Here is a 27270-nt window from a genome sequence, read left to right as displayed (position 1 = left end):
CTGCTAGGTAGCACCAGTTTATAACTCAAGTAGCACAAAAGTAGCAGCCGTTTGGCTTTTATCGCTCTTCCTGAAGCAGTCTGTCTTAAAACAATAATAATCAACTGCATAGGCACCAGCATTGAAAGTGCAGTTGTAGGTATGAGTCCACGCACAATGTGGAAAATGTCACGTCCATGCGTGTTCTCAGTATACTGTAACACATGTAGGACAGAGAAAAATACGGGTTACTGAAAGTTTACTGTACTATTCCTGCCCAACTGGTGCCAAGGACAATGCGGGGTTTGGAACTTGAGGCAGAGTTGCAGCCGTGTCGAAGTGAAAGGCCATGGAATACGAGTTAATCTTTCTCCATTAAAGGTGCTGTGAAGTAGCGGTAGCATCATCGGACGCTCAATCGAAATTGGTGACGGAACTTACGTTTCCGCTGCTGGATGGAAATGGAGTGGGTCTCCCCTCCGCTACTGAAAAAAGTAGCAAATACTGTACCGATGATGTGCACAACACCACTCTTCATTAAGCGTAAAATAGGAGACGTACTAATGGTGCGCGGGTAATCCCACGTTTTTCTCTTGACCACGAGAGAGAGAGAGAGATTATGGGTTTAATGGCACAAAGGCAACAAAGGCCAGAGACCGCCAAAACTATGGTGAGTGTGTGGGAGATGATTATGGGAGAGATGATGTGAGAGAGAGTGTGAGAGAGTGTGTGTGGTACTTAAAAGCTATCTACAGGTATGAGCGATGAGATGGACCAAAATAAGAGAGAGAGGAGGATGACGATAATAAGTGAGTATGGCAGTTAAAAGCTATCTACAAAGCGATGAGGTGATCCAGGATGAGATATTTACATGAGGAGTTCGGTGATACTGGATAAAAGCGGAGCAATGCTTAACATCTACATCTGACTAAGTAACCGACACATGGTCAAAAATTGGATGACATTATCAAACGGCACAAGAGGAGTGTCACCCAATAGAAGGGCTGGGAGGAATGGGACATGGTATCTGTAGAATGCGGTGAAATACTGTTGCCGTTGGTGTTCGAAATGAGGCCTGGATGCCAGTACGTGCATCCCGCAAGTAGTATAGATTCGAGCCCCACAACGACATCCTTTTTCTAATCCAGTTCTAGGAATTTCTAATCCACCACCCATTTCTAATCCAGGTGAAGCCAGGTCTAATCCAGGCTCCACCACTTCATGGTGATCGATCCAATTTCTATGAGATTGGCTACCCTTCATTGCCGCATTTGTTCATTCGCTCATAGACACCAAAATTATCTATTCTATTCAATTCTAAGTTGGCTCATAGGCTTCCAAATCGCTCTTTTTTCTAATCCATTTCTAGGAATTTCTAATCCACCAGCCAATTCTAATCCAGGTCAAGCCACTTCTAAGTCCTCTGGTTGGTTGGTCACAGCTGCACTCCTTCATCCATCAAATTTCTATGTGATTGGCTACCATTAATTGCCACAACATCTGCTCACTCGCTCGTAGACACCAAAATGATCTATTCTATTCAATTCTAAGTCGGCTCATAGGCCTCCAAATCGCTCACCTGTCTATTGGTCCGGGGGTGGTCAGTTCCATCTATTTCTAAAACCTAGTGATTGGCTTGTTGGCTTCCTGTCATACATGCTCGATAGACTCATTTGTCATTTCCACTCTCTAGTTACTTGGTCACACGCTTTCAACTGCATATTGCTTCATAATTCCAGCTGCAACATAGACAACCGCTCGTGGGTCAATCTCATTCATTTCTAGGCCAGCTCACAATTCCCTCCAAATTGCTTATTGGTCCAGGGCGGCATTCTTTTTTAGCCTGCGTCGACTCTCAGCAATGGTTGGCACACAAAAACATGGTAAATAGTTTTCAATGTTTATTGAGTACATCATGGCAGTCTCGGAGGTATTGTAGTTCTCCCTGGGGACACATCCATGCACGCTGTATATCTCCGCTAACATCCATAGTGTTCTTCACATAGGTACTATATGGATCACCCAGGCACCCAGGATCACCCTCTCTGTCCATGACCCAGAGGCAAACCGCAGGAGAGAACAGCATGTGACAGAAGCATTAATTCTCTTCCTGCACATCTTCTGAAGCAAAAAAGAACATTATGAGCTTCACTAGTTATATCACCCACTTAAACTTACCATATTCATAGCTTCCATAAGGATAGGAGTCGATGTCATTGCACAGGTATCTCTTGTCGTCGTATGCAATCAGACTTCTTTTGACATTTCTGATGGTGTACATACACTGCTTCTTTCTAACGATTGATACTTGTTCATGCGATACGCTCATGTGATTGAACAAGGTATTACAGTGCGTCTCATGGAGGAGGTGCTTGCGTACAATATTCTTTTTGACCCCTTTAGCTCTTGCAATTTGCCTTCCTCCAGCTAATTTCATGGAGTACATTTTAGCTTTCAAACAAACTACTTCCTCAATAAATACACTACCAGTTTCGCTTTTGAATGCCCCAAGCCTTCCACGATTCTTTTCACTGTACAGTGGATGATCCCAATCGAAGGAAGACAAATCTAAGTGGTCGTCGGCAATCGCTCGTAACTGATCTTCGTAGTCCTTGCAGAACAGGCCGAGGATCAGAGAATCCGTGTCAAAGTAACAGGTAATCACCGGACAAGTGAGCTTACTCAGCAAGGTTTCATAGTAGAATGAGTACATGGTTAATTTACTCAGTTCCAAAATCGTAAACCCAATCTGGAGCGGGAAATCACATCGAACTTTTCTTTTGCGCATTTCGTACATGACACAATCCGGGGACAAAATTTCCATCCTCACGCATTCCGCCCGACTCCCGAGGCGACTCGCCGTCTCCTCATCGAAGGCTACTCGAATATCACGCATGTTAAATTTATTTAGAAGTGTTCTCCCAAAGACTGCATTATTTGAGAGTTTGTAGAAGTTTTTTCCGAATGTCGTGCCCGAGGCAACACGTCTGGCAACATTGTCCTCGATGTAGGGACGCAGGAATGGCGCCTGGCGAAATTTTAGAATTCTGTGAATTTTTGTCACCCTCATGCCTAATCTACAATAGAGTGCGAGCAGGGCGTAATGAACGACGTACTCGACTTTGTCCTTGCACGTAAGCAACAGCTTTTTGCTGTTAGCAGGCTGATACATTAATTCTTCGAGAAGCCCTCGCTGGAATGGCGAGAGCCATTCCTTTGGGACGACTGCCTTATCAGGAGCCAGGGGAAAGTACCGTGTCAGTGCGTGGATAGATTTTGGATACTCCAAGTCACATACATATACGTAGCCAACGTCTGAATCAGTGGGGTGACGCATAAAATCCACGGAGCTAAAATCCTCGACCCATTCGAAATCACCAATGGGGAGGTGCTTTATCATACTGAATCCGTAAAGATTGTTGCAATCTATGTATGATATGTTCACCTCATCTTTATCGGGATCATAGCCACTGCACAGAGGGTTGTTAGCCCGCAAATGACGCCTGCTCGCCTGACAGAGCCCGCCTCTAACGCCCGATTCGATGGTTCTGTACATGTCCTCATCGATGATTAACTCCAATTTTGCCTGCGTGTAGGTAATTTAGAGCGCATTGCCACGAATAGGATGCCAGAGAAACACAATGAAGCAATTCCAATCCACGCGCGCTGTAGCACAGACGTCGGAAGTGCTGCATCACGTCCGCATGTAGTAGGGCATCCGTTTTCAAGTACAGTGCATTATAATCTCTCAAATTTGAGCATCCAAAATGTTCAAATACGAGCAACGCATACTGGTAGTCTTCTTCACTTATATCCTCCCCCGTGAGATCGTTTCGAAAGGAGGATTTTTCTGGCAAAGCCAATTCATCATACACTGCAAAAGAACTGACATGGCTGTACGGAAATACACCTTTACGAAGTAAAATTTCGTAGTCGTTTCCAAATGCCTGCTTCAAACATTGGAATGCCTCTGCACCAGCCATGGATTTGACGGTTTCCACGAGCTCCTCCAGCGACAAATGTAGATATTGCATGGTATCTCTAAGCAGGAAGGTGCCAATTTCGAAAGAACGAATTTTTTCCATGGAGCTGGCCACAATGAAGGGAGGTCGCTTCCACCCAAGAATGTGAAATTCCCGCAGCAGCCCGGCCAAATCGTAGGACAAATTGTGTACCATGATCGGCAATTTTTCCCTCGTCGTGCACGCGACGTTACACAATGGGTTACACAAGGGGTTACACAATGTCGCGATATAATTTGTCTCGCCCGCACTACAATGCTTTGAATGGTCGTGATGCCGGACACGGGGTAGATCTTCGGTAAACTCCTGTTTACAGTACGCACAGTGGGCAGCAGCTCTGTGCTCAGCGCATTGCTCATCATTCAGCACCATTGCAGCGGGGCAAGCGCTCAGAGCAATCATCTCATCCCGCAAACAAACCCACTTTCCGTGATAGAACACTATTCAGCTTTACCAAGTGATTTTCTTCTGCTTTAGCAGTGAAAGAAAAAAAGAGCCATGAAAAATTACACGTACTTTTGCTTGATTAGCTATAACTGCAAAAAAAAACAAAAAAACGAAGCACATGCTAATAAACGGAGAATAAGGCACCCATTTCTGCTATCAGATAATTATTGCATAATGCTACATACACAGTCGCGTTGTCCCTGTGTAAAGAAAGCACAGGACATGGGTACACAAATCTAATTGGGAAAATCACTTCTACTCGCGCAGCATAATACGATATACGCTGATTTTTTTTTTACGGGCAAAAATTGCAATAAGAAGCCACTGCTATGCAAGTGCAACAACCCTTATTTTTAAACCAACATTTCATGCAATACCACATAAATTTATCACTCGAGTCACACGAAAAGGCATACACAATGTACTTACTGGTTAAGTGGGGTCACAGTTGCACACACACACACAACACATACACAACGAGCGAGAGTGAAAAATAAGAAATTACACGCACTTCTGCTCGAATAGCAAAGTGTCAAGCATGACAAAACACATTTTCTACCAACAGAATAATTCGCAAAAAGTAAGCTTGTGTGGCAAACACACAACCTGAGGAACACACCCATTCACATCTGCTTTCTGAATTTGTTCTACAGGCGTGAGCGATTCGATAAGAATATAAAGCACGCTGCTTGGAGAAAGCATATATCATGTGCAGCGCGGTCTACTCTATTGAAAATGCGATAAACCTTATTTTTCAAAAAAAAAAATCACAGTCGGCATAATACATGGCAATATCGGCAATATCACTGAAGCAAACACATTGAACTTACTTGTCAAGTGGGGTCCCAGCTGCACAAACGCGCACGCACACTCACACATTTTAGTGCCTCACAACGAGCAAAAACCCGAGGTCTATTCACAGCCACATAAATTCATATTATTCCTCACGTCAATAATTATCCAGCCATCGTCAAAACGGGGAACACGCATATGCCAATGCGAAACAATAGGCCTTCGCGCCGGATGTAATACGATATCGCCAGTCGACCATCCCAAAGCAAAAAAGAAACACTGCATCTCAGGAATGCATGTTGCCCATATATCCAAGAACAGCGTGCAGCAAATATAACACAGAATGAGATTCATTTCTTTGTACTTTTGTTTGCTTGCATATAAATATTTCACAAGAAATATTACAGAGTGTAAAAGGAGAACAGCATTCGCTACACCCTGTAGCTCTTATCATTTTTAAACAAACCAGTTTTCATAACCACACTACCATTCACTAAGTAGGGGAGTCACTAATGATTCAAATAAGATAAAATATCATTCCATCATCATTGATTGCAAACTTCACGCAAGAATAAGCAACTGCTGCGCGTCGTGTTTTTCTTATAAGAAACACCAGATCTCGCCGTGTTAAACACCAACAGCAACGATTTTTTTGTATTTTGTATTTATTTTTGTCGTTTCCAGCAGCTCATTACTTTGTGCGAGTCACCAAAAATTAAAAATTTCTGATCTGCTGCTGTTAAAGTGATAAAACAGTGTGCCTGCACGGGGAAACTATAACGGAGCGCGCGTCATTGCGTCAAGCGTGTCCTAACTGCGTGAACGGGCCGGGATGCGGCTCACGTGGGGGGCACACTGTTTTGTCACTTTAACAGCAGCAGATCAGAAATTTTTAATTTTTGATGACTCGCACAAAGTAATGAGCTGCTGGAAACGACAAAAATAAATACTAAAATACAAAAAAATCGTTGCTGTTGGTGTTTAACACGGCGAGATTTGGTGTTTCTTATAAGAAAAATACGACGCGCAGCAGTTGCTTATTCGTGCGTGAAGTTTGCAATCAATGATGATGGAATGATATTTTATCTTATTTGAATCATTAGTGACTCCCCTACTTAGTGAATGGTAGTGTGGTCATGAAAACTGGTTTGTTTAAAAATGATAAGAGCTACAGGGTGTAGCGAATGCTGTTCTCCTTTTACACTCTGTAATATTTCTTGTGAAATATTTATGTGCAAGCAAACAAAAGTACAAAGAAATGAATCTCATTCTGTGTTATAATTGCTGCACGCTGTTCTTGGATGTATAGGCAACATGCATTCCTGAGATGCAGTGTTTCTTTTTTGCTTTGGGACGGTCGACTGGCGATATCGTATTACATCCGGCACGAAGGCCTATTGTTTCGCATTGGCATATGCGTGTTCCCCGTTTTGACGATGGCTGGATAATTATTGACGTGAGGAATAATATGAATTTTATGTGGCTGTGAATAGACCTCGGGTTTTTGCTCGTTGTGAGGCACTAAAAATGTGTGAGAGTGCGTGCGCGTTTGTGCAGCTGGGACCCCACTTGACAAGTAAGTTCAATGTGTTTGACTTCAGTGATATTGCCGATATTGCCGTATATTATGCCGACTGTGATTTTTTTTTTTTTGAAAAATAAGGTTTATCGCATTTTCAATAGAGTAGACCGCGCTGCACATGATTTATGCTTTCTCCAAGCAGCGTGCTTTATATTCTTATCGAATCGCTCACGCCTGTATAATAAATTCAGAAAGCAGATGTGAATGGGTGTGTTCCTCAGGTTGTGTGTTTGCCACACAAGCTTAATTTTTGCGAATTATTCTGTTGGTAGAAAATGTGTTTTGTCATGCTTGACACTTTGCTATTCGAGCAGAAGTGCGTGTAATTTTTTATTTTTCACTGTCGCTCGTTGTGTCTGTGTTGTGTGTGTGTGTGCAACTGTGACCCCACTTAACCAGTAAGTACATTGTGTATGCCTTTTCGTGTGACTCGAGTGATAAATTTATGTGGTATTGCATGAAATGTTGGTTCAAAAATAAGGGTTGTTGCACTTGCATAGCAGTGGCTTCTTATTGCAATTTCCGCCCGTAAAAAAAAAAATCAGCGTATATCGTATTATGCTGCGCGAGTAGAAGTGATTTTCCCAATTCGATTTGTGTACCCATGTCCTGTGCTTTCTTTACACAGGGACAACGCGACTGTGTATGTAACATTATGCAATAATTATCTGATAGCAGAAATGGGTGCCTTTTTCTCCGTTTATTAGCATGTGCTTCGTGTTTTTTATTGTTTTTTTTTTGCAGTTATAGCTAGTCAAGCAAAAGTACGTGTAATTTTTCATGGCTCTTTTTTTCTTTCACTGCTAAAGCAGAAGAAAATCAGCTGAAAATCAGCTAAAGCTGAATAGTGTTCTATCACGGAAAGTGGGTTTGTTTGTTTTTGTTTGTTTGTTTGTTTGTTTGTTTGTTTGTTTGTTTGTTTGTTTGATTTTGTTGCGTGCTCGATGAAGTAAGCAGTACTTAATCTCTCAGTTATGGGTATTTGAGCAGAAATGTTGGTGTCTGAGCCAGGAGTAGAAATTCCAATAAAGCACCTCTCCTTGTGCATTCCTGAGCTGCTGTGTGCGCGCGCGTGTGCGCTTTTTTCTTGGTTTGTGACGTTATCACGGCATGTTGGGACTTGTTTAGCAGTGTTACGATTCTACCCGCCGCTAGTATCTGGTGACTCTGCGATTATTCCTGAGGTCTTAAGCCTTTTCCCTCATCGCTTAAGTGAATTTGTGTACCCTTGTCCTGTGGTTTCTTTATGCAGGGACAATGCGACTGTATGTAGCATTATGCAATAATTATGTGATAGGAGAAATGGGTGTTTTGTCAGTTGATGGTAGTTTGTTAGCTTTAATTTTTGAAGTCATAGCTAGTTTGCTATTCGAGCAGAAATGCTGGTATCTGAGGGTTTCACGCCGAGGGTAGAAATTCCTGTCTGAGATGAATCTGCATTTCACTGTAATTTGTTTCATTTAAGTAATATTATTGAAATTCCATAGCCACTGTGAACAAAAAGGGGTGGTTGTGTGCATGCTCATGGAAGCGACTTGCATGTCGGAATGACATGTGATGAGAGCGCGAACTTTGCGCTCAGGTGCGGCAATGGTGTAGGCGGACGGAGCATTACCTGAAGCCAAGGGCAAGCTGCGACCTTGAACATGCAGAGCGAGTTATTTTTAGGCTATGACGACTCCTCGCACCCGTGCATGTTGGGGCATGCAGCGAGGTCGCCGCTATATAAGTGGGGAGGATGTGTAAAGAGGCAGCAGTCTTCGCATCGCTTCGGGAGTGTGCGGAGCTCGCTTCAAAAGTAAGTGTTTTTCATCCACGCTCTGTGGTGCACGTTTTCTTAGTGTTTCTTCTTTTTTTTTTCAGTGCCTAGATGCGTGTTCTGCTTTTTTGATCCTCATGATATCATGGACGATGAGCCATTGGAAGAGAATTCACCATCTTCTCCAGACATTTCACCTGCCACATTGCATGCTCACGTCGAGCGATCACATCCTTATGTGGACATTTCCTTCCTGCCTTTCTTTCAAACTGATAGCGCATTTCGAGGTATCGTCAAAGCGTTTGTGCTATTGGCATCTGTTCACGATCAGGAAGTAGAGGACTTGTGACAATATTTAATGAACCACCTCCACAATATAATTGCTATTTTGCGAGCACAAAGAATACCCTTTAGGTTTTGCATTTGTTCTGACGTTCTAATGATGAAAGAAAATCAAGGGGATGTAACCGCACACATAGCTCATTTTATGGCGCTTGCTCGCGAAGTCCACAGCGACGGAGCTATCGCAAATAGTTTGATGGATGTAATTCAGGAGTCCACCGGGCGCATTAAAAATTACCAGCGCGAGGGTAGTGGGTTTGTATCCACTGACGTCCAAAAAGTTCAAATGTGTATTTCCGCTGTGAAAACTAAAAAGTTTGGATGCGACGGGGTACTTCCCACAAATTTGGCTAAACGCAGGAACGTTGTTGTGTCGATGCAAGGTGGAGAAGAACGAGAGAAAGGAAGAGGAGGGTAGCTCACGCGGAGCGGACTGGGATTCGAGGCATTCGGTTTCGGACATTGGTCCAGGACAGTTGTGCTAGATGTCAATAAATACATAACAGATTGGCGCAGTCGACTACAATGAACCTGCATCCCCCACCAGTATTTCTGCCTTCCCCTGGCAAACCGGCCATTCCCTGGGAGGAGTGGATACAACTCTTCACGACTTACATGGAAGCCTGCGGTGGAACGGGATATGCATCTACACGTAAGAAGTGCATTTTACTGAACTGTCTTGGAGTGGAGGGACAACGGGTATTCCGTACTTTACCTGCTACGGCAGTTTCCTCGACCGTTGATGAGACGGAAGACGTGTATGCTGCCGCGGTGCAGAGCCTACAACGCTTCTACTTGCCAGCCCTTAATCGAACGGTCGAACGATACCGGTTTCGTGCAAGAGCGCAACATCCAGGTGAATCGATTGATGAGTTTATTACGGCGCTGCGAACCCTTAGTGCAAACTGCAAGTTCGAGGCCATGGCTGAAGACATGATTTGTGACCAGTTGGTGGAAAAGACATCGAGTCAGGCTGTCAGGGATCGCCTTCTACTAGAACCCGACCTGACCTTGGACACTGCTCTGGCAATTGCAAAGCAAGTGGAGCAAGCGCAAACAGAATCAGCTCTCCTGGCTACTCAGCAACACCACGCTACCGTCTCAGCTGTAGCTCGCCATGAGAAGAAAACGTCGAATGCATGCTATAGATGTGGGTCGACGAAGCACTTGGCAAACAGTCCCAGTTGTCCTGCTAGGAACAAAACTTGCCGGTCATGTAAGAGAAAAGGACACTTTGAGTCAGTGTGTCGACAGAAGTCCTCGGCACAAGCAACCTCGGTCAAGGAGGTGGACGTAGACGTCTATACAACATCGACGTCCACCACAAAGCCAATTTTCTGTGAAATACAAGCTGCGGGCGTGCCCTTACGTCTCCTGGTCGACACAGGCTCAGCGGTCTCCCTTTTACCTTCTAACGTCTACCATGAGAAGTTTTCTCATCGGCCTCTTCACAAGTCAGGAATCGTACTTAGAGACTACTCTAAAGCAATCATCTCCACGGAAGGGATATTCTCTGCTACAGTATGTTTCGGCGACAGGACTGCCACTTGTACATTTCATGTGGTGCGCAAAGGAGCTGCCATTGCTGGCATGGATATGTTGCGCGCCTTGGACATCGCCATTGTACCTGCTCAGCAGCTTTGCCGGAAAGTGTCGGCGACACCCGCAGCACAGGTACCTCCGTGCCTGGCGAAATACCCTACTCTTTTCTCCGAGGAACTGGGACTGGCGAAGGGTTACAGACACAAAGTAACGATGAGGACATCGGTCGAACCAGTACAGCAAAAACTTCGCCGCCTTCCGTTGGAGGTTCGTCAAAAAGTCTCGGAGGAACTGCAGAAGCTGGAGCAGTCGGACATTATAGAGCGCATAGATGCCTCTGAATGGGTGTCCCCAATTGTAGCTGTCTGGAAGAAGACTGGAGAGCTAAGACTATGCGTGGACCTCAGAAAGCCCAATACAGCCATCGTCATTGATAGCCACCCCTTGCCTCACATGGAGGACATCTTTCATCACCTTGCTGGCGCTTCGTACTTTTCAAAACTGGACCTCTCTTCCGCCTATCATCAGATGGAGCTTGCAGAAGAAAGTCGAAATTTAACGGCGTTCATTACTCACGAGGGCCTCTTTCGCTACAAGCGTGTATGCTTTGGGTTGGCATCAGCGGCTGCTGCATTTCAGAAGATGTTGGCGATGGTCCTAAAGGGTCTAAAAGGTGTTATGCACTACCTTGATGATATCTTGGTATACGGTGCTACAATGGAGGAGCACAACCTTAGATTAGATAGAGTCCTCTTCGCACTGGAGGCCGCTGGACTGAGGTTGAACAAGAAGAAATGTGTCTTTGCCACCCGCGAGTTACAGTTTCTGGGACATTCTTTATCGCCGGATGGGTTGAGTCCGCTGCAGGATACATTGGAAGCCATTCGTGATGCGCCATCTCCGCAGGATGTCGTATCCTTGCGCTCATTTCTTGGCCTTGCTTCGTACTACCTCAAGTTCGTACCCCACTTCGCCACGGTGGTGGAGCCGCTTCGGCGACTGCTTCGCAAGGAGACACGATTTCTATGGACTGAAGAGCAAGAAACCGCATTCAACAAAGTCAAATCTCTCATCCAACAGTGCGTACCGCTGGCTCTCTTCGATGCTTCGCTTCCTACAATTGTCACGGCAGATGCATCAAATTTCGGTCTGGGAGCTGTACTGCAGCAGGAGCATCCTGACGGTCTACGTACCGTCTGCTTCGCCTCAAGGGCTATGACAGCGACAGAATACCGGTACTCAACTGGGGAGAAGGAAGCTTTGGCATGCTTGTGGGCGTGCGAGAAGTGGCACGTATTACTTTTTGGACGCAAATTTACACTTTGCACCGACCATCAAGCCTTGGTCACGCTTTTGTCAACCCAAGGTACTGGACGGCAACCAATGCGTATTGCAAGATGGGCTGCACGTCTCCTTCAGTACAATTACACCATCGTATACAAGAAAGGAGAGCATAACTTCGTCGCCGACGCCCTGTCACGTCTTCCCCTACCTCACAAGCTGGCTACAACCGGAGATGAAGATGAAGATGAGTTAGTGTGCTATGTTCAGCAGGCGCTATCCTGCATCACCATGCAGGAGCTGCTGCAGGCTATGGACGATGACGTCGTACTCCGTCAGGTTTTAAGTTGTTTGGAACATGACCCTCAACTGGACAAGCAGCAGCAAGAGCAACTTTCTCCATATCTCAAACTTCGCGACGAGATCACTTCGGTGGGAGGTATCGTACTCAGAGGGTCAAGGATAATCCCTCCTTCCTCGCTGAGGAAACGAATTGTCGACATCGCTCATGAGTCACATTCGGGAATCGTCCGGACGAAGCAACGTATACGTGAGCGTTATTGGTGGCCTCGTATGGACGCTGAAATTGAGACTTATGTACGAGACTGTTACATATGTCGTGAAGCGGACAAGACTGCGGTGACGCACAAAGCACCTCTACAGCCAGTACCTTTCCCTTGCGGTCCGTGGAAGCAGTTGGGGATAGATATCGTAGGTCCATTCGGCAACCTTCCAGCACGCTGCCGTTTCGCTATCACAGCTGTGGATTATTTTAGCAAGTGGCCGGAGGTAGCGTTTTTTTCGCATGTCACCACAGAAGTTATCCTTGAGTTTTTAATGGACATCTTCGTTCGTGAGGGATACCCTGAAATTTTGGTTTCGGATCACGGGCCTCAATTCGAAGCTCTACAGTTCAAGAATTTTCTTGCCGAGAGGGGTATACTGCACCGACAGTCGGCAATATACCATCCTGAAGCAAACGGACAGGTGGAACGCTTCAATAGAGTTCTGAAGGGCTTCCTCCAAACGATTTCACTCACTGGGAGGATTGTGTCGCTAGATGTGAAGGCGTTCCTGGGGATCTACAGGGCTACGCCTCACGCAGCAACGGGGTTATCGCCATCAGAGCTGCTACATCAGAGGCGCATGAAATCAAAACTCGACGTAGCCGGATTCCCGAACCTGGACAAAGATATTCAGAGGGAAATGGCTTCGCTACGTGAGCGTATCAAGAAGTATCAGGAAAAGACTAAAGCTTATTTCGACGAACGCCACCGGGTGAGGACCCCTAAGTTCCAGCCGGGAGACTATGTACGCGTCCATCTACCCGGTCACCGTCCGAAAGGATCCCGGGCGTATGGTCCGCCCATCGCCATACAAGAGCAAGTGGGACTCAGCACGTTTGTCTTGGCGGATGGGACAGTGCGCAACGCGTCTAGACTAGCTGCATCCGAAATTGGACAACAGCCTGTCAACTCAGGGTTACCTACCCAAACAAACGCCACCCTTAGGCGTTCGGAAAGGACACGGAAACCACCGGATCGCTTCCGACCATAAGGCCACTTTTCAGAGGGGGAGTGTTGTGTCGATGCAAGGTGGAGAAGAACGAGAGAAAGGAAGAGGAGGGTAGCTCACGCGGAGCGGACTGGGATTCGAGGCATTCGGTTTCGGACATTGGTCCAGGACAGTTGTGCTAGATGTCAATAAATACATAACAAACGTGTTAACGAATATCAATTTACCAGCACTCAAGGAGGGTGAATGTTTTAAATACAATACACTCGCTCTCCTGCATCCACAGGAAAGGAATTCGTGGAAAAAATGTGAAAATTATGCAGCAGATTACTGGTGGCCGACCCGCTTCCCTGTTTCATTGTCTGATCTGGACGAGTTCGAAGAGAAAAATAGGATATCTGTGTACGTGTACGCGTACGTCGATCAGGGAGTGCACGTGTCACGACCCCCAAAACTGGAAAGCGAAAAGAAAATTCACTTATTGGAGGTTGACGAGCATTTTTTCGGAATTAAGTCCCTCGAGCGTTTGTTGACGAGAAAGAACACGCGTTTCGTATGCGAACGTTGCACTCGCTCTTTTAATGAGGAAAAGAGCATGGCGAAACATCGACGCCTTTGCGCGGACGTGAACGAAATCATATTAGAATTTTGTGAATTTTGTGAGAAAATTTTGTAGAATTTACTAAAATACAGTACATGCAGCCCCGCAGGGGGCACCGGTTTCCGCTGGTGTTTGGTGAGTGGCGCCACCACGGACCCCAGCCCCCAGTCCCAAGGTGTTAACCGTACCGTGCCGAGGGGATGAAAGGCGAAGGGTAGAAGCCTTGAACGGTGGCGGTCGGGGTCTTGGTCAAGCCCCGGCCGATGGGTTTTCCTTAAAACTCCGGGACCTTCTCACGCGTATGGACGTGAAACGTGAGCGACTTGTAGGAGCGTCCATTTCTTAAAACCGTACATGGTTAAAAATTCTTCCTCCTCTACGATCGGGGGCGGCAAACGTCCCCGGACCGAAGTATTCAAAGCAATGCCTACGAACTTTACAGCAAAGTACATCGTTCTTTCAGCGACTGTAAATGACAAAGAAAAAGTAGTCCCGTTGGGTAAGATGTCGCCGTTCTTCATTGAGAAGGCGGTGGCATCTCTGTCTAAGCATATACCTGAGATAAAGCGCATGCGATCAGGCGACTTGTTAATAAAGTGCACATCTGAAACAGACTGTGAGACCATTCTGAACACACATGAAATGTTGGGAAAAGGGATATCAGCTTCCTTGCACAAGACACTGAACACCAGTCGAGGCGTCATTGCCGTATCAGAACTTATCGACGTCCCCGTTGAGGAAATTCTTCTAAACCTGAAAGACCAGGACGTCATAGATGTACGAAAAATAAAAATAAGAAAGAACAATGAGTACATTACAACCCGCAATATTATCCTTACCTTTGATCGCCCGACTCTGCCTCAAAAGTTAAAAGTAGGATACCTGTCAGCAGAAGTTCGCCCATACATCCCAAATCCGTTGCGCTGCTTCCGTTGTAACAGATTCGGTCATGCTGCCGACTCATGCCGCGGCTCCGCCTGTTGCGCACGGTGTGGGAAGGCCGACCACGAAACAAAAGAATGCAAAGGGCCAGACTGTTGTGTCAACTGCTCTTCTAACCACCCATCCTACTCGAGATCCTGTGCAAAATGGAAATATGAAAAGGAAGTCCTACATGTTAAAGTCACGCATAACCTCACTTACCCAGAAGCCAGGAAAAAAGTAGCCCCCATCTTTTTCGAGAAATCTTTTGCCACAGCTGTAAAACAGAAAGTAAAACTAGTCACACAGTACACACAGACCGAGCAGTCAATATTCACCCAGACCAACGCAAGTCAGATCCAAGGAGGTGCAGATCCACCTCCAACTCCCGAAATTCCTGTGGCGTCGCTAACACCGGCGCCACTCCTGTCCTCACAGTCCACGGAGGTGACATCCATGGATTGCGAGGACGAGACGAGCTCTGAGCGCTCCTTTGCGAGCACGAGCTCCCAAGCCCCCAAAAAGAATAGATCTAGTCTGTCGGGGAGCGGGTCACTCCCTGACATATCTGACAAGGAGCTTGCGGCTGCACGAAAGAAAACCACAAGGCCGCGGGTCACACCTCCAACAAAAAATAGGTAATGGAAGCTCTTCCTAGTCGGCAAAAGTTCTTGACAGGCGTCTTTCTTCTTACTGCAATCATTATGCAACACACGATCCTCCAATGGAATTGCCGAGGGTTACTCTCTAATCTAGATGACATCAACGATCTTTTCGAGAAGTATAACACATCATGCTTTTGTCTTCAAGAAACATATCTGAATACACAAACACAAAATCCACTGCGAAGACACAATATCTTTCGAAAAGATCGAACTGACGCCACCCGAGCATCTGGTGGTGTTGCGATCGTCACACGAGGATCTCTCCCAACAAAAGCAGTACACCTAGTTACAGACTTGGAAGCTGTAGCCGTGCAGATGTGTCTAGACAGAATTGTCACCATCTGCTCAATCTATTTGCCACCTTCAGACACTACTACACAAAAAGAATTAGAAGATTTATGCAGCCAACTTCCAAGTCCTTTTATACTTCTAGGTGACTTTAATGCTCACAATCCACTTTGGGGCAGTACGAGAACTGACACTCGAGGGAAAATGTTAGAGAATTTCTTATTATCAACATTCACCTGCCTTTTAAACACAGGGGCACCTACATACATACATTCTTCAAGTCAGTCTCTCTCAACCTTAGACCTGTCTTTTTGCAGTCCATCCTTGTTTCAGGAGATAGAATGGACTGTAAAACAAAATCCGCTTGGGAGTGATCACTTCCCAGTGGTGTTAAAATATCTTACGCCAGTGAACACTCTGACAACACGCCCTCCTAGATGGAAACTCCAACTGGCCGACTGGAGGCAGTTTTCAGAAAGAAGTGACCTATCTTTAATTCCTATTGATAGTGTAACAATAGAAGAAGCTAATTATCTTATCAGCAACATCATACTTGATGCAGCAACAGTATCCATTCCCCAGACATCTGGTCGCCTCCCAAAGCGACCTAAACCCTGGTGGAATAATGAATGCGAGGAAACTCGCAAACTTCAAAATCGTGCATGGGGTACATTTCGGAGATACCCCACCTCAGATAATCTTTTACTTTTCAAAAAGGCAAGAGCAAAGGCCAGGTGGACACGAAAACAGGCTAAACGATCCTCTTGGCAAACTTTTCTATCTTCTCTATCTTGTAATACCCCATCCAAAATCGTATGGGACAGACTTCGTAAAATCAGAGGAGAGCATATCAGTCATTCAGTCCCTCTTTTAGAAGTTAACGGTCATGTATGCGAAAATTTAGAAGAACAGGCTAATGCACTTGGGGAACACTTCCAAAGCATTTCAAGTTCCTCCCATTATAGCTGTGAATTTCTAAAAATTAAACAAAGATCCGAAAAACAGAAGATTGCAGTAAATGGCGGAGACTGTTTGGGATATAACCAGGCTTTCACCATGGTAGAATTGTCACGTTCCTTGTTGTCAGCAAAAGCGACTGCTCCTGGCGAGGACCGTGTTGCATACTCAATGCTACAGAACTTGTCTGACATATCAAAAAAAAAAAAAAAAATGTTTACTTCAGTTCTTCAACCTCGTTTGGATACAGGGGACACTACCTTCTGCATGGAAAATTGCCACCATAATCCCCGTCCTGAAACCCGGAAAGGAAGCCTCTTGTCCTGCCAGTTATCGTCCCATCGCGCTGACAAGCTGCATAGGAAAAACCTTCGAGCGAATGGTGAATAACCGACTGGTTTATTTTCTTGAAATGAATAAGTGCCTATCAGAATTTCAGAGTGGGTTTCGAATGGGGTGCTCCACCATGGACCACCTCGTTCGTCTAGAAACAACCATCCGTGAAGCTTTTGTCAGGAGGCAACACTGCTTGTCAGTTTTCTTTGACTTGGAGAAAGCATACGACACTGCATGGCGATACGGCATCCTACAGGATCTCCATTCGTTCGGTATACGGGGTCGTCTCTTTAAATGCATTGCTGATTTCCTACAACACAGAACATTCAGAGTTCAGCTGGGAACTACCTTATCCCGTTTGTTCGTACAAGAGAATGGTGTCCCGCAGGGCTCTGTTCTGAGCGTCACATTATTCCTTATCAAAATCAACTCTATAGCCAGTGTCATCCCACCCTATATATATTTTTCCTTGTATGTGGATGACATCCAGATATCTTGTTGTTCAGCGAGCTTACCCAGATGTGAACGACAGATGCAACTCTGTATAAATAAAATGGCAAAATGGTCCTCACATAATGGGTTTAAATTCTCTCCGGAAAAAACAATCTGCGTTCATTTCTCGAGAATCAGAGGAGTGTTTCCGTCTCCTTCGCTGCACCTTAATGAACAAGATATTCTTGTGAAATCAGAATGCAAATTTCTTGGCATTACGTTCGATTCAAAGCTCACTTTCAAGCCCCATATTCAAAACCTGAAGGCAAAATGTGTGAAGTCACTGAATCTACTGAAAATCCTCTCTCACAGATCTTGGGGTGCAGACGAGGAGACACTCCGCCGTGTATATAGTGCCTGCATTCGCTCTAAGATAGATTATGGGTCTATCGTCTACGGCTCAGCCCGCCAATCTGTATTAAAAGCTCTAGATCCTGTTCATCACCAAGGGCTCAGGCTTATCCTTGGTGCATTCCGAACGTCGCCAGTCGAAAGTCTGTATGTGGAATCACATGAATATTCCTTGACTAGAAGACGGTTTTATCTTGTGGTGTCCTATGCTCTAAGAATAAGGAGTTATGCACAACATCCTGCACTGACTTGTGTTAAAAGAACACGTTTCAAACAGCTGTTTATTAACAGGCCTTCAGTAGTTCCTCCTCTTTCAATGAGAATTGAACAGGATATTGAGGATCACAATTTTCCTTCCTATAATTGTCAAGTTGCAGAATATGGTAAGATGGTCCCACCTTGGGAACCACCTCCAAGGTATGATACAACTTTGACTAAATACAGCAAACACAACACCTCTACACATGTACTACAGCAAGAATTTGAACACGTGAGGGAAAGTTTTGGGACTCACACAGAAATTTACACTGACGGATCAAAGTCTAGTGCAGGTGTGACCTGTGCCATGACTTCTGGCACATGTGTGAGGTCACATCGTCTAAACAATATAGCATCTATCTTTACTGCAGAAATTTATGCGATCATCCTTGCACTTACGCACATTCTTCAAGGCTGTATCAAGTCTTCAGTTATATATACAGATTCTTTAAGTTCTGTTAATGCTATTTGCAGCACACGCAAACCAAAGAATTTTCTGATTCAGCGTGCACAGTCCTTAGTGAGTGCGGCACAAAAGAGGGGACTTTCAGTTATTTTATGCTGGGTGCCTAGCCACACAGGCATACAAGGCAATGAGGTTGCTGACCGCGCTGCTGCTGCTGCAGCTTCAAAAGACATCAGTTCTTTTGAGATACCGATGCATGATATTAGGTCAGCACTTAGGAAATCACTGTATTCAACATGGCAGAGTTTCTGGAACACTCAGACACACAACAAACTACACTTAGTTAAGCAACACATCCAAAGTTACGGAGACCGGCAGGAAAATCGTCTCTTGAGTGTTCTGAGAACAAGGTTGCGGATTGGCCACACCTTCCTCACGCACAAATTTTTACTCTGTGGAGAAGAGCCGCCACTGTGTGAGCACTGTGGCGAACTCCTCTCTGTCATCCACATTCTTATCACCTGCCCACACCACGAAATCCATCGTCAGCATCATTTCACAGAGTTTTATACGCATTTTTTGCCTCTTCATCCAGCGCTCTTGCTTGGCGATGAGGCTATTATCCCCTTCAGTAGAATTTTTAATTTTCTAAGAGACACTGGAATTGTAAGTCTTGTGTAGTTTTAGTTTTGTATTTTAGATGTTACTTCTCTTCTTTTTTAAGTACTGCACCTACTTCTTGCTAGTCTTATTTTAATCACAGTGTTGGCGCATTATGACCTATGTAGTTAATGCTCCATTAAAACTCCAATCATCATCATCATCAACAGTACATGCAGCAGTACAACTACGTCGTTGCGTTGGACACGGGGAGCGTACTCGCACCCAGTGGTGTTGGCATGCAACGTCACATTACCTCTAGCTTCTGTGCTGTGCTTGTGCGCACCCACGACTCAAAGGTGATGCGCATCATGACGCACCATGGGGAAGATGCTGCGAGGCAGTGCGTGAGAGCATTGATGGAAATGCGGGATGAGATGATCGCTCTGAACGCTTGCCCCGCTGCAATGGTGCTGAATGATGAGCAATGCGCTGAGCACAGAGCTACCCACTGTGCGTACTGTAAACAGGAGTTTACCGAAGATCTACCCCGTGTCCGGCATCACGACCATTCAAAGCATTGTAGTGCGGGCGAGACAAATTATATCGCGACATTGTGTAACCCATTGTGTAACGTCGCATGCACGACGAGAGAAAAATTGCCGATCATGGTACACAATTTGTCCTACGATTTGGCCGGGCTGCTGCGGGAATTTCACATTCTTGGGTGGAAGCGACCTCCCTTCATTGTGGCCAGCTCCATGGAAAAAATTCGTTCTTTCGAAATTGGCACCTTCCTGTTTAGAGATACCATGCAATATCTACATTTGTCGCTGGGGGAGCTCGTGGAAACCGTCAAATCCATGGGTGGTGCAGAGGCATTCCAATGTTTGAAGCAGGCATTTGGAAACGACTACGAAATTTTACTTCGTAAAGGTGTATTTCCGTACAGCCATGTCAGTTCTTTTGCAGTGTATGATGAATTGGCTTTGCCAGAAAAGTTCTCCTTTTCAAACGATCTCACGGGGGACGATATAAGTGAAGAGGACTACCAGTATGCGTTGCTCGTGTTTGAACAATTTGGATGCTCAAATTTGAGAGATTATAATGCACTGTACTTGAAAACGGATGCCCTACTACATGCGGACGTGATGCAGCACTTCCGACGTCTGTGCTACAGCGCGCGTGGATTGGAATTGCTTCATTGTGTTTCTCTGGCATCCTATTCGTGGCAATGCGCTCTAAATTACACGCAGGCAAAATTGGAGTTAATCATCGATGAGGAGATGTACAGAACCATCGAATCTGGCGTTAGAGGCGGGCTGTGTCAGGCGAGCAGGCATCATTTGCGGGCTAACAACCCTCTGTGTAGTGGCTATGATCCCGATAAAGAGGAGGTGAACATATCATACATAGATTGCAACAATCTTTACGGATTCAGTATGATAAAGCACCTCCCCGTTGGTGATTTCGAACGGGTCGAGGATTTTAGCTCCGTGGATTTTATGCGTCACCCCACTGATTCAGACGTTGGCTACATGTATGTATGTGACTTCGAGTATCCAAAATCTATCCACGCACTGACACGGTACTTTCCCCTGGCTCCTGAGAAGGCAGTCGTCCCAAAGGAATGGCTCTCGCCATTCCAGCGAGGGCTTCTCGAAGAATTAATGTATCAACCTGCTAACAGCAAAAAGCTGTTGCTTACGTGCAAGGACAAAGTCGAGTACGTCGTTCATTACGCGCTGCTCGCACTCTATTGTAGATTAGGCATGAGGGTGACAAAAATTCACAGAATTCTAAAATTTCGCCAGGCGCCATTCCTGCGTCCCTACATCGAGGACAATGTTGCCAGACGTGTTGCCTCGGGCACGACATTCGAAAAAAACTTCTACAAACTCTCAAATAATGCAGTCTTTGGGAGAACACTTCTAAATAAATTTAACATGCGTGATATTCGAGTAGCCTTCGATGAGGAGACGGCGAGTCGCCTCGGGAGTCGGGCGGAATGCGTGAGGATGGAAATTTTGTCCCCGGATTGTGTCATGTACGAAATGCGGAAAAGAAAAGTGCGATGTGATTTCCCGCTCCAGATTGGGTTTACGATTTTGGAACTGAGTAAATTAACCATGTACTCATTCTACTATGAAACCTTGCTGAGTAAGCTCACTTGTCCGGTGATTACCTGTTACTTTGACACGGATTCTCTGATCCTCGGCCTGTTCTGCAAGGACTACGAAGATCAGTTACGAGCGATTGCCGACGACCACTTAGATTTGTCTTCCTTCGATCGGGATCATCCACTGTACAGTGAAAAGAATCGTGGAAGGCTTGGGGCATTCAAAAGCGAAACTGGTAGTGTACCTATTGAGGAAGTAGTTTGTTTGAAAGCTAAAATGTACTCCATCAAATTAGCTGGAGGAAGGCAAATTGCAAGAGCTAAAGGGGTCAAAAAGAATATTGTACGCAAGCACCTCCTCCATGAGACGTACTGCAATACCTTGTTCAATCACATGAGCGTATCGAATGAACAAGTATGAATCGTTGGAAAGAAGCAGTGTATGTACACCATCAGAAATGTCAAAAGAAGTCTGATGGCATATGACGACAAGAGATACCTGTGCAATGACATCGACTCCTATCCTTATGGAAGCTATGAATATGGTAAGTTTAAGTGGGTGATATAACTAGTGAAGCTCATAATGGTCTTTTTTGCTTCAGGACATGTGCAGGACGAGAATTAATGCTTCTGTCACGTGCTGTTCTCTCCTGCGGTTTGCCTCTGGGTCATGGACAGTGAGGGATGAGTGCCTGGGTGATCCATATAGTACCTATGTGAAGAACACTATGGATGTTAGCGGAGATATACAGCGTGCATGGATGTGTCCCCAGGGCGAACTACAATATCTCCGAGACTGCCGTGATGTACTCAATAAACATTGAAAACTATTTACCATGTTTTTGTGTGCCAACCATTGCTGAGAGTCGACGCAGGCTAAAAAAGAGTGCCGCCCCGGACCAATAAGCAATTTGGAGGGAATTGTGAGCTGGCCTAGAATTGAATGGGATTGACCCACGAGCGGTTGTCTATGTTGCAGCTGGAATTATGAAGCAATATGCAGTTGAAAGCGTGTGACCGAGTAACTAGAGAGTGGAAATGACAAATGAGCCTATCGAGCATGTATGACAGGAAGCCAATAAGCCAATCACTAGGTTTTAGAAATGTATGGAAGTAACCACCCCCGGACCAATAGACAGGTGAGCGATTTGGAGGCCTATGAGCCGACTTAGAATTGAATAGAATAGATCATTTTGGTGTCTACGAGCGAGTGAGCAGATGTTGTGGCAATTAATGGTAGCCAATCACATAGAAATTTGATGGATGAAGGAGTGCAGCTGTGACCAACCAACCAGAGGACTTAGAAGTGGCTTGACCTGGATTAGAATTGGCTGGTGGATTAGAAATTCCTAGAAATGGATTAGAAAAAAGAGCGATTTGGAAGCCTATGAGCCAACTTAGAATTGAATAGAATAGATAATTTTGGTGTCTATGAGCGAATGAACAAATGCGGCAATGAAGGGTAGCCAATCTCATAGAAATTGGATGGATCACCATGAAGTGGTGGAGCCTGGATTAGACCTGGCTTCACCTGGATTAGAAATGGGTGGTGGATTAGAAATTCCTAGAACTGGATTAGAAAAAGGATGTCGTTGTGGGGCTCGAATCTATGCTACTCCCGCAGTGCGCGCAAGCTGGCGGATCCTGACCTCTGAGTAGGTGGTGAGGCGTGATCCAGGAGGATGAGCGTGCAGTATATTTCTAATGTCGGGAAAAATTCACGTGACCTCTAGCGTTGGGCCAATCGTTTGACGACGGTTGAGTAGCTTTTCTGCTTTGCTTTTTTCTGTCTCCCTGGGTGACCTGTGACGCTAGGGGTGCTTTCCCCTTTCCCTCTCTCATCTGTTCTCTACCCTCTCTCCCGCTTTGGCGGTTCTGGGTGGTTGTGGATTTTCGTTCGCGTCGAGTGAAATAAATAACAAAATGCAACAGGCGTTGGCTGTTTCTGTTACACAAACTGCTTTATTTTTCGAGATAGATACTTCCAAATCACAAACAGCAATCTGCTGCAGCTGTGCAAAACACGAACATGATATGAACATTGTTTCTGAAGTTCGAATGATGTGCCGAAGCAACTTTGCATTCACTGATAGCTGATGTTTCAATTGGAAGATTTCACAGTAGAACAACAGTATATTGGCCGCACAGGCACACACATTCAGAGATCCGGCATGACAGGGAACATGTACATATCCCTGCTGCTTGTGTAGGCGCCCGGTTGACCCGCCACAAAGGAACTTGTGCAGCTGCTATGCCAAAAGATGATCCTCCAACCACTTTGAGTGGCTTATCCATTCTACTGTATCCATGCAGATGCTATTCTGAAGCTAATATGGGTTGAGTGCTTATACCTGAACAAGAAAGATAAAGATCAGAAACGTGAAAACCAAAAATTCTACCTGTCAAATTGCTGCGTATATGCCACAGGTGTGGCGCTATGCTATGCTAAGCGGCAGAATGGAATAGGAACTGACTTACCTGTCATCGAGTGGGTAGCGGAAAAACACAGTATTCGTCCTTCTTGAATCGTTGTCGCACCAAGCGATGCGAAGCAGACCTGCCTTCCACTTATTATCACTGAATTGACTTGCAGAAGTATCCATGAGGCACCGAGCTTTTCAGAGTCGGTATCGACAACCATGTTAGGACACTAAAAACTATCCAAAGCGGTACCGGCATAGATGCTTTGCTTGCGTCCCTGCTGCACCCAACACATTTCAAAACTTTGACTTTGCTGCGAATTGCACCGGCATCGCCGGCTTAAGCGCGCCAAGGAAAGTTCATAATTTCAAACCAACCAATGAGCGCTCGCATACCGGGGGTGCGGCCTCAGGAGCCAATGGGCTCGTGACGGTTGAGAACTCGTGCTTCTACGTGAAAATTCTGAAATTTTATGACGTTTGATGACGTGAAAAGCTCGCAGCACCTCACTTTAGTCCTCAAGGGAACTCGCGCGCTTCATCCCCTTGCGTGAGCCATGTGTGCCCTATCCTGAATCTCGTGTAAAGGACTTCGGAGGATCTGTTGATGTGTTCAGTCCGATGCGGGGGGAAAAGTGTGGCTGTGTGACGTGTAGCTTGTTATTTTCTTCCATGTCCCACTCCTGCTGCAACTGTGTGTGGACAGCTCTCTTTAACACTGGCAGGATGTCTTGGTAGGGTAGCCCGAGAGCTGACTCCTCTTGTGCCAACGCTCGCCGAGCCTCACGGTCGGCTCGTTCATTCCCGGGGATCCCAGTGTGGCTCGGGACCCAGCAGAGACAGATTGAAAAGCCTCGGGAACAAAGTTGAGTCGCGCGCCGTACTCGCTTGACGAGGTGATTCTTGCTGTCATAGCATGAAAGCAGCGCACGCACAGAGCTTAGCGAATCGGAGTAAATTACTGAATTTTGAAGGTCGTTTTGTTGAATGTGCCGCGGAGCCAGGAGAATCGCGTAAAGCTCTGCGGTGAAAACTGTGGCGTTCGTGTTCACGCGTGCAGTCATAATAGCATCTCCTTCAAGCGCAACGGCCGCCCCACCATCGCCTACTTTAGTCCCATCAGTGTAGAGAGCATGGTGGTTCCCTAAATCATGGTGAATCTCCAGGAATTCCTGGAGAATGACAGTGTGTGCAGTGGGTTCTTTGTCAAACTGTGTCATTTTTAAGTTGGATTCTATTAGGTGACCACGAGGAGGCTTATTTTCCACTCTCGAATCGCAAAAATATGTAAGTAACAGCGTGGACAGGTGTGTTTCGATCCCATCGTATCTGTCAGTGTTGCACACGCTTGAAGAGGTGAGAAAGTATGCAGCTGTCAAAGGTTGATCTGTCTGTGTAATTACCAAAGTTTAACTGATAAAAATTATCTTGGGATGTTTTGCCTCATACAAATAATATGATACATACACAGCAGGATGCCTGCCCATATCTCTAGCATCGTTATTGTTGATTATAGCACCATAACCAGCATTTTGGGCAATGAAAGCTTGCCACAACCAACAGCAACAAAGTTTTACATGAAACAGAACTTGAACCATTAGCAAATTGTGTCAGATGCTACAAGTTATTTCTCACTTTGCAGGCACCGGAAATGCAAAATTCACACCAAAACAAGAATGCAGGCACATAAACTGACATCATATGGCACCTTCCAACATTGATAGCTGTGACGTGGCACAACAAGTGTCATAGAGCATTAAAGGTCAGCTACGCCGATTTCCCGATGTGTTAAAACGGTTGTGATATTCAGAACGAGCACATCCAACTGCCCCCGAAACGCACCTTCGTTTCTCAATTTTGTCTTCCTATTACGAAAATTAATTAATCAAAGAAACCAAAACAACCCATGGGCGCAGCCATTTTTGTGACGTAGATGGGATAAACCTGCTCCATCTACGTAGATAGGGAATCGTGCTTCTGATTGGATGAAAGCTGAGGCTTTCTCCGACTTCCCTGGCGGCTTCTCCCGTTTGCGAGGAAATCCAGTTATGGCGGCCGTCTACGATGAGCGTTTCATCCGAGGTAATCCCGAGAACTATTGAACGATGGAAACAACAATTGCGAACTCTCCTCAACAACATTTTCGACGTGAAATTGTGATTATGTGCTCGAGAACTTCGCGGTTCAACCGTTCAGCTGCATTCACGTCGACCCGTTTGCTGCTTTTACTGCAAGTGCAGGAATGGGAGCGATTGAGCAACAACGTCAGACTTGGTGGTCGTTTGCGCATTTCAAAGAAAGAAGACCGTATTTCTGCCCGTGTGCACATCGTGCGATTGCCAGGCTTGTTACACGAGATACATATATTTTGCAGCACCCTAGCATGACCGCAATGAACGACGAAGGAATGTATCGTGACTATTCGAACTGCACTCGTTCAACCATTCGTCGGTTATATGAAAGTGGTCATTAGAGTTGTCCCGCACAAAAAGTGTTGGATGTAGTTTTGTAGTGTGTTCTTTATCTCGTAGAGCGCATCGCGGCATGTAGATCGAGAGCCCTTATACGTATTTTTTGTATGTTTACTTGAGAAGTTTACTTTACATATTTCATTCATAATAGTTTTGCAAATAAACACGTACGGGTCGATCTCAAGTACTTTTGAGTTAGGCATAGTGTCTTCAAATCAGGGTATATGTATCCTGTTTGCTGGGCCGAACAGATGTTATTAAGGGTAGTGCAACATTTCCCACTTCTTGAACCATGCTAACATTGCCAGAATAAGGAATATTACACTGCGCTGTGTATTCCACACTCGGTTGTCTCGCGACGTAAACTCCCCATTTATTATATTGTGTACTCCACATGTTCAACCAGGCAGCACTTCCCATACCCGAATTTATTTTTTTTTGAACATGTGTTTAAATTGCACAACTGCCACTCAAGTAACTTTGCCACGAAGTGTCAGTGACAAAAGGTATATGTACTTTATCACAAATTTAATAACCTTGGTGGAAATAGTTGATGCTGTCCTCTGCCTTGTACGGTGCACTTCGTAGCAAAATACACAGATTCCAAATGTTTTCTTTGTCCACAAATGCCCTGTCAAAGCTGAACTACCCTTATCAAAATGGGAAAGCCCGGGCTTGCTTGTCTAGAGAAACAAATATGAAACTGCAGCGCTCAACGTAAATAACTGCATGCTCAGCAACTAAGGCTGGTGATGCCGAAGACCTAATATTTCTATGTTAAAAGGAACAAAGGAGAAAAGACCACTGCGGCGTATTAATGTTGTTTCAAAAGTATAACACCACAAAATTTGTGAGAGTCAGTTGGTGTATTTAGTTATGTTGGTCACCTCCTGCACCAATTTTTAATAAGGTTCAATTGCGTTGCTACCAACCAGGACCTAAGCCTGACCTATGATCTAATAATAATAATAGTATCTATCTATGACCTATATGGACCTTCAACACTAGTTTGGTCTAGGTTTCACATGTGGCTTCTAGTGAAATTCGAAGCTGCTCTGTAGAGCTGACAGGAGACGTGCAGAGTAGCGATTTTTTTATTTATATTTTCCAAAGAACATCTAAAA

At 45.3% G+C, this 27270-nt stretch overlaps 1 protein-coding gene across 1 annotated transcript; it reads left to right on the top strand.

Annotated features, from left to right (window-relative positions):
* Nucleotides 1–9448: 9448 nt before the first annotated feature.
* Nucleotides 9449–13303, top strand: LOC135389470 (uncharacterized protein K02A2.6-like). The gene has a single exon (XM_064619514.1). The coding sequence runs from the start codon at nucleotides 9449–9451 to the stop codon at nucleotides 13301–13303; it is 3855 nt and encodes a 1284-aa protein (XP_064475584.1).
* Nucleotides 13304–27270: the final 13967 nt, after the last annotated feature.

The sequence above is a fragment of the Ornithodoros turicata genome, chromosome 3 (genome assembly GCF_037126465.1).
Source record: "Ornithodoros turicata isolate Travis chromosome 3, ASM3712646v1, whole genome shotgun sequence".
NCBI lineage: Eukaryota > Metazoa > Arthropoda > Arachnida > Ixodida > Argasidae > Ornithodoros > Ornithodoros turicata.
This window is presented reverse-complemented; position numbering and strand designations above follow the sequence as displayed.